Source organism: Limulus polyphemus, unplaced genomic scaffold, assembly GCF_000517525.1.
Source record: "Limulus polyphemus unplaced genomic scaffold, Limulus_polyphemus-2.1.2 Scaffold1384, whole genome shotgun sequence".
Lineage (NCBI taxonomy): Eukaryota > Metazoa > Arthropoda > Merostomata > Xiphosura > Limulidae > Limulus > Limulus polyphemus.
The window spans coordinates 138,589-147,800 of NW_013666994.1; the positions used below are offsets into that span (position 1 = coordinate 138,589).

The 9,212-nt window shown below is 32.1% G+C and overlaps 1 protein-coding gene across 6 annotated transcripts in view; it reads left to right on the forward strand.

Annotated features, from left to right (window-relative positions):
* Nucleotides 1-9,212, forward strand: part of LOC106463357 — a 122,042-nt gene that overhangs the window by 91,780 nt on the left and 21,050 nt on the right. For all 6 annotated transcript variants that reach the window (XM_022390833.1, XM_022390832.1, XM_022390837.1 and 3 more), the window contains 3 exons: nt 2,890-2,976; nt 5,451-5,618; nt 8,491-8,673. In XM_022390833.1, coding sequence (XP_022246541.1) covers nt 2,890-2,976; nt 5,451-5,618; nt 8,491-8,673 — 438 coding nt within the window. The remainder of the gene's footprint in view (nt 1-2,889; nt 2,977-5,450; nt 5,619-8,490; nt 8,674-9,212) is intronic.

A 9,212-nucleotide genomic window follows, 5' to 3' on the forward strand; every position in this document is an offset into this window, starting at 1 on the left:
TATTTGAGTTACCGGTAGTAGTGGTTATTAAACAAAGACTACATCAGTTACTACTTGAGTTACCAGCAGTAGTGATTATTAAACAGACTACATCAGCTACTACTTGAGTTACCGGTAGTAGTGATTACTAAACAAAGACTACATCAGTTACTACTTGAGTTACCAGCAGGAGACTTAGCATATTAATTACCATTTACACATTGTGTAACTACAGTTATTTAAAAAAACACCCAAAGAAAAGTATTTGTTTGTGACTATTTATTTAACTAAGTATATTTATTTGGAAAAATATCTACTGTAACTTGGAGATTTTTTTTTGTTTTATTCATGCAAAGAAATATAATTATTTGAGGAGATGCAAAGCATGGTGTGTTCCAGAAGATTTTTTTTTTAATCCCTGAAGCAGCAACAGTTTAATTATATTTTATGAAAATTATTTTGCACTCTTATTTGTGTTAACTACAGTATTGTGGTGTATAATTGATGAATTAAAATACTGGTTTTAGTTTCCTGATTACCAAAGTCTCAATCGTAAATGTTGTTGTTGGAACTACATATTATGTTGATGTTCTTTTCATCAGCAATGCTGTCACATCCCTCATATACATGTTTGTAGATATTTGAAGATTTACCAAAACTAGGCTTCAGATGTTCTTTTATACTCTGTTCCAAACCATGCATGTTTGTTCCCATACAATTTTGCCCACGTCAGAAATGTATTAATAAACAAGATTTGTTCTAGATGTGGATGAGATTATTTGGGATCCACCACACATCATGTAGAACTGTTTATAAAAGAGTATCTGCTGATAATTCTTCAAATATTTACAAGTATCTAGACCAGGAATGTGAGAGCTTGTGTTTGAACGGGTATCAAAAATCCTACGCGGATGCCCAAAAATTTCTTACTACTATCAACACAATAGTTTCTATCATGTAGAAGATGAGACCATATGAACCATGATGCCACACAGTTTATGATTACTTTTTGTGTAGTGTTGTCTTTATTTTTCTAGCAAAAGCCTATCTAAAACTGCCAATAATAAAAAGTTATTTATGTTTGGATGGAAAAGTAAAAGAAAACAGTAAATGATATAATTATAAATGAAAGATGAAAACAATGTTAACTCCAAAACTTTTGTGGCCATCATGTATACTATAACGTAGGCCTGCAAAGTATAGGCTACTGTGTGTATTCTCACAACTCTGCATGAGGTACTGAAACAAATTCAAACAAACAATATCTCTCCATTTTTTAACTTTTCACCATTTAGTAATGAGCACTGATCTAGGGGTCATGAAATTAATATCAAAGTTAAAGCTTCCAACTGTTTCTTTGATTGGATACTATTAACTTATTGATACTGGTAACGAAACAAAGTAATCTTTAATGTTTCATCCTGGCTGGCTGCGCAGGCAATATTTGTACATGATGATGACACTTAGGCTTAATTACATACATTTACTTACACACATTATGGCATAAATATTGGTTTGTCGTTATAACACACACTGAGAGATTAAAAGATTGCTGAGTGTGTCTGCACTATCAAAAACGTTAGCACGATCGATGAACGGAGCTTACCTTAAATATTTCAATGACAAAACTTTGATAATTCTCCATTAAGACTAGAGTGTGAGTTTCTCACTTAAATTGAAGTGAAGTGAAAAAACGACTCTACTGCAATGATCGCCACATCCTAATACCTCGGATTATGAAGAGCAGCAGCTTTCTACAGTTGAAACAAGTTATATAAAAATATAGAAACTTTTGGGTGATCATATTTATATAGATACAGTAATTTACTGTATGTACAATTACAAATCACACAGTCATCAGATTTGAAAGTTTCCTATGAGTGATAGGCCTAAGTTCTGTCCAAGAATGTTGATTGTGTCGTGCTACAAAATGGTGGTAACCACGAACTGACTGCATGTAGTGACTCAGTTGATAATCATTTAACAAAGAAAAGTTTTAAATGAACTATTCAAAATTTGCTGCTTACTTAATTGATTCTTTGTCTCCTATATTCATTATTGTTCATGGAAGAGGTAAATATTAGTATGGTATAAGCAAATTTTGAGAGTATAATGAACGGTTGATTAACTTGATTTATAAGGTACTGAAGGATTTTTGTACACTGTTAAACTTACAGATCAATGACTAATCAATGTTGCTGCCCCACCACTATAATTTAATCTGAGTCTATCACTATGATTGCTTCTACTTTCGTCTTCACTCTCTGTGTTGTGATTTTTTTTACCTGTTTCTGATTTTTGCTTACTGTTTTCTCTTAAAAATAATAGTCTGTCTGCAGTTCTGTTTACATTACTTTGACCTAAACTTTGCATAACTTTTTTTTAAGAACCGGGTAACAGTTGTGACAGGTGGGTACCTGGTGAAAACACTAGTGAAAAGAATTTTGACATAATATATAGTTCCAACAACAAACAAGATGTATGATTCAAAGAGACTGATGATCAAGAAACTAAAACCAATATTAAATTCTGATTCATTAGCTAAAGAAATGGTTTTGAACATGGAAGCACATTTTTTGATATATGGTCTATAATTTTTTGTGTGAAACAAAAGCCAACATTATGAATAATATATTGCAGTAAGTATTTCAGCTTTATGCTATTATCAGCATGATATAGTCTATGCATAATTTGCTTTTATGATTTTGTATAAACAATGTCATCCTTGTTAAGGTGTAAGTAATAATTTATTTTTAAAATTAAAATTAGCTGTATTTATGAATAGACAAAGATTAGATATTCATTAATTTTAAGAAGTTAATTCTTTTTTATTTTACTTTTTATAATCAAAATAACTGTTCATTGTTGTATGGGGACTCATCAGTGATTTAACTGGTATTGTCTTAACAGGCTCCAGAAGGTGAAACTCAACCCAATACAGAAGTAGACCTTTTTATTTCAACAGAAAAAATCATGGTGCTGAACACTGATCTTAAGGTAAAACTTTTTCTACACATTTAACAATAACGAAGATAACACCTGTTATCTTTTTTTTTTGTAAGAAGCACTTGAAATTTATCATTAATGTTTTATATATTAAATAAAAGGTTTTAGATCTACATGTATAATTTATTCATTAAAGTTCATCTGTGTGACCTAGATGGAAATGTTTGTGTATCATAAATGTATATTGAATATGAGTAAATTATAAGTTTTGGAAAAGGGTGATTATCTAATGTAACAGTTTAAAATACAAGGTTGTCAAAAAACACAAATTATTTGCACATAAACCAGTTATTGAAAAAGTTTTTCTGGCTAGTCATTCTGATTGTGGACATGCAAGATGTGTTCGATGTGATGACCTTATCTTCTCAGGCAGGCATTGATTCTCACTGTAATGTTCTGGATGACATATTGACAGGTTTCCACTGGAATTTGATGTATGAAGGTTTATATAACTCTCTTCAGTTCTTGAATCATTTGTGGATTGTTTTGTAGACACTGTCTTTGCAGTAACCTCATAGGAAGAAGTCAAATTTTAACATTGAAGTGAAGATGATAGAATGATTCTGTCTCCACTATCTTTGTTTGTTGTTAATTTGTGAACATCAGTCATGCTCAAGATGGGTGCCTGTAGTTCACAGAATTAAATTCAACAGGTCCATAGAGTACACTCTGAAAATATAAAGAATATATAGTTTTCTTGTGATGACAAACTATTCATATCTTTTACTGGCTTATTCATATTGTTCTTTTGGACTTCTTGGTTTGAGAATCCTCAAGTTAGTTTTGTTTGAATTATATTTATTTACTGGATCTTGAATAAATTGTTTTTCTCATTTTTGGACAAAGGTCAGCTTGATGCTGATTGTGATCAAGTTCAGGGAGCCTTCTGCTCTTATAGATGTCATTTTGTATTCGAGGTAGCAAATACCTTTTAAATATTAAAAAATATCATAATTTATTTGTTTGCATATTATGAATCCTTAACTCCTTTACTTTCAATCCAGTGCAAAAAAAAAGTATGAAAAATAAAAGGTTTTCCATTTAAGTTCCTTTATTTACATTCCGTTTCGATAGCAGTATGATCCAAAATTGGAAGCACTTTTAGCTAATTTCTCTGTAATTCCCCCTGCTTATCAAAATGCTACATTCTTGATTACCCATTTGAAGTAATGAACTGTACGAACAACCTTTCATTGATGAGTCAATCAGAAAGGTCAAACTGTATGTGTTGAGCAAAAAAAAAAGTGCTTTTAATAATACCTGTAGTCTAACTTGTTTATTCCCATGGTAAATCCTGAATATTTGATAATGGACAGAAGGCATGGTCCTCACAAATCAAAGAGGAGGAAGTTTCCTGGTAACATATCCACCAGAAACAAACAGTTGAGTGAAGAGAAGACTGATAAGCTTAGTAACAGTAAAAGTGAATCACTTGAGTTGCCACAAGTTGTTGGTACTCATAGTGCAGGTACCATTTTTGCAAGTTCAATTTCTGAGCAAGATTCCATGGTACAAAGAGCTTCTAAGAGAAAATTTGGATGTTAGGATGCTACTGAAGGGATATCACCAAAAAGAAAAGAAGAGATTCCACAAGATTGTATCCAAAGTGGTAATATGTTTGTTGATATAGGCACTCTGTAACAAGTGAATTTTGCCACTGTTTGTCTGGAGAAAAGTTGAGCCTATAAATTACCAACAAAAGTGGACTTGCTGCCACTAAAATTTATGTGCAAAACAGTGAACTGTCATAATTAGAAAGTTTGACATACAAGTAAAAAAATGGAAAATAACTTATTTGCTACTAACAAGTAATTTATGTATGCTATGTCAACACTTGGAAAGGTAGAACTGCCAGAGAATTGTTTTGTAGTGTTATGAACATGAACTCACCAAGTACACAGAAGTCTTGGGACAAGCATTTCACATCTGTTTTGAATGCTAGTGAAAGCATGAAAAAAAGCTGCTGAAGATTTGCAAAAATATGGCAGAGTTACTGAAGCATCTGTGACGTGTGGTGGTACCTAGCAGAAATGGGGCTACTCTTCCTTACATGGTGTTGTCACTTTTCTTTCAAGTGAATCTGGGAAATTCAGAGACTATGAACTGCTGCTTAGTTACTGTCATTCAAACAAAAACAGCACAGTAAAGGAGAAAGAGGAACATCATTAAGTTTGCTTATTGTCTTTGTAATAGTAATAATATTGCTACACAAATTTCTTTTAGAGAAGTAATACATATAGCAGGTAATTACTGTAACATTGCCAAAATGCCATGTAATCAAGCTGTAGAAATCTTATTGGTAAATATAATTATATTGTTAAGTTAGAACCTGGTAAGTATTGTTATCTTTTTGAGGTAACATGTAATTTTTTTAAATTTTATTTTATTTAAAATGTGTTTAATACCTTAATAATTATATATATATATGTGTGTGTATGTGTAACCTGTTTTAATAATTGTTTCAGGAAATCATGATGGATCATGCTCTCCGCACAATATCTTATATTGCTGATATTGGTGACTTGGTGGTATTGATGGCACGTCGTAGAATGATGAATGGCACTGATGACTCCACTGATTCAAAGATCAAGAGAACTCCTAAAATGATTTGTCATGTTTTTGAATCTGAAGAGGTAACATGTAATTATTTTTCACTTTGTTTTATTTAAAATGTGTTTTATACCTTATTAAGTTTGTTATAAATAAAAAAACCCATATTGAAAATGATCATATTTTAAACATTTGTCCCATAGGGTCTAAATTGTATCAGACGTACATTGAGTAGTATAAATTTTGTTCAGGATGTGGTGAAAGGTTTTAAAAACTGTCACAGAAGGTGTTCAGTATGCCTTGCATCATTCTCATTCAGCACATGAAGCTGCTTCAACAACCATCTGTTCTGGTAACTGATTTTGAATATCTTGTGCACTGAAAGACATTTTCTTTATATCATCTACCTTATTTTATTCAAAGAGAGAGAAAAGGGGGAGTAAAATTAATAGGTATGCAGCCTAGTATGATTTTAAAACTTTAAACATATGTGAATTTTCCCAAATAAAACTTCTGATTCTCAGGCTGTCTTTGATAAAAGGACAGGAGTCTATAAGAGTGGAATTTTGTCTTCTCTTTGAATTTTTTTATTTATAAAATAATGTTTTTGATTCCACAAATAATGATGTCCAACTCAACCATAAACAAATGCTACATTTTCAATGCCGTGTACCTTAAATGTTCAAATCCCACCTTTGTTCATCAGGAGTACCAGCAGTGATTGCGGTAGCATCCTGAACACCTTGAGGTATACAATCTGGTTTTGTGAACCTCTGATAATTGTGCTGTTAAAGTCATAGGATCCACATTACTGATACTATTTCTTTCTATTAAGAATACTATTACTTTCTCCTGTGTGGCACTCAGTAGCTAATAGAGGTAGGTCTCTTTGTCATGCTATACCCAGAGAGAATACACTTTACTTGAAACAGTGCTCTGTCTTATATTGTTTGAGCATGCATCATGCAAGCAGGAAAATCACTTTCAATGTTGTTTATGAGAGCAAGCCAATAACAGATGTAAAGAGCACATAATCCTGTATAAGACATATCTACAGTTTAGTACATATCATGCCCATTTGCTTCCACTCTTTAAGAGGCCATTTATTGGTTCTACCATCTAAAGCAGTTCTGTGACATTCCTTAAAAGATTAGATTTTTCTCTAGGTTACAGAAATAGTGACATCTGTACTTATATACCCATTTCAAGGAGGAGATTCAATACATCCTGAAATCCACAATAATCATGCTGGTTACAACCCCTTCACAGAAACAGTGGCATTTGTTTTTATATAGTCATTTAAAGGAAGAGAATCAATACATCCTGAAATCCACAACAATCATGCCATGCGCAAATGTTTTTAGCATCATTTTGGAATATGTAATGAATAATTTTCCACCATTGGATACAACCACCATTAGTTTCAGAAATGGTTTTTGCTCGTGCACTATGAACCTTGCCTCTAGAATGCATACTTGTCACTTTTTTGTGTATGTGTATACATTACATTTAATACTAGTATGATAACATTGTTTCCCTCTGTGGAAGAGGATGATTTATTCTTGATTTCTCCAACTTCAATATACCGAGGACCAATTTTCAGAAAAGGCCAAGTATATTGATCTTTACAAGAATAGTATTTTCCAAACTAGAATTGTGTACAAAATGTTGTTGTGTAAACCTTTGAAAAATACTAAGAAGCTCCAAGTAGGCTTAGAAAGATCCTACTTAGTTATTCCTCAAATATGAACTACGCAAGACTTCACATCAAATTGAGGCTTAATCACTCGATTCAGATTCAAGTACTAACCATCAATTAACTTGTCAGAAAATCAAAGTATATCCATTTTATTTTTTTGTTACTGCATGTGTTCTCTAGAAAATCAGTCAACTTGTATGAAGAACAAAGTTTGGATTATTTCTGTTAGTTTTATTGTCATAAGGTCCATAGTATTTGGCTAGAAAATCAATCATGTTATGTGAAGAACAAATTTTGGATCACTTCTGTTAGTTTTATTGTCATAAGGTCCATAGCATTTGGCTAGAAAATCAATCATGTTATGTGAAGAACAAAGTTTGGATCACTTCTGTTAGTTTTATTGTCATAAGGTGCATAGCATTTGGCTAGAAAATCAATCATGTTATGTGAAGAACAAAGTTTGGATCATTTCTGTTAGTTTTATTGTCATAAGGTGCATAGCATTTGAAATAACAGCAATGTTGATGGCACTTCCTACAAATACTGCTATTTTTGACCGGAGCTTTTCATTTAAATTATATTTTCAGTATATCTTTACATGTTCTGATGTCCTTGTTATCCCTGTACACATGACATGTCCGTATTCCTTCAGGGGGACTTAAGGATGTCTCAGTAGCATTACATTATTGTAAGCACTATAGCAACTTGATAATCAATGTGGCAAAGCACCATTGTTTCCATAACTATAGAAGTGTCACAGTTTAATTTCATTCCATATGAAGAGACTAAAGTTTCATAGAATGATAATAGAAAAGCCTTCAGATACATTGCTTATTAGCTAAATAACCATTACCAAATACAATGATAATAGAAACATTAGGATATTTTTATAAAAGTGAACATCTTTGCTCAAAACATATGCTGAAATATTAGTATATAATGTTGAACTCTTCTCTGCAGTAGTACACTGAAAAATATTTTCGTAGAATTTTCGTGGCATGTGTTCTTAAATGTATTAGTACAAAAAAGTTTTTATAGATAGGTAACTATAACTTATGATATTAAAATCTCCATATAATTTTATCCTATAACCTAGAACTGTGTTTGCACCTGTAAAAAATTTTTTTCTGAAGTTTTAAGAATTTTTTTGTAATTTATGTAGAACTCAGTAGTTAAAAAATTACATTTCCTGTCATTTATAAATGGAGGATAAAAGATGCAAATATTGCAATAATAGTGTTTTATTTTTCTTATAGGCACAGTTCATTGCTCAGTCAATTGGCCAAGCATTCCAAGTGGCTTATATGGAATTCCTAAAAGCAAATGGTATTGAAGATAGTAGTTTTGTCAAAGAGATGGATTATCAAGAAGTACTGAATTCACAAGAAATATTTGGAAATGAGCTTGAGATGTTTGCCAAGAAGGAAAAGCAGAAAGAGGTATGAGCTTATAATGATGTAAACTCTTTTTTTACAGCATAAAAATGTTTGTTTATCACATGTAATTAGTAAATGGTTTGCTGGTGTCCGTAGATCAACAAAATATACTACTAACGTTCATTAGGACAGTTCTCTGTAGATTGATGAGTTTGAAATGAATTACTCCTTTGATGTCCCACCAATGCAAAGCATAACTTTCTGTGGATGAAGTCCAGGTTTTGGGGTCGGAAGTGGTTTTTGTGTAGGACTGAGCCATAGTTTTTGGTGTTTAATATTCATATAGAAAATCCATTTTTCATCACTGGTGACAATTCTGTCCAAAAATGGTTCATGTGCATTACTTACCAGAAGAGACAAAGCAAACTTCACACATTGGAAATGATGATCATTGGAGAGTTTGTGAGGCACCCAAACATCTTTTTTATGGAGTTTTCCCATATTCCTTAGATGCTTATGTATTAATACATGAGAGACATGCAATTTCAGGGCTGTTTCGTGAGTGTATTGCTTTGGGTTAGACTCAACAAGCATTTTCAGAG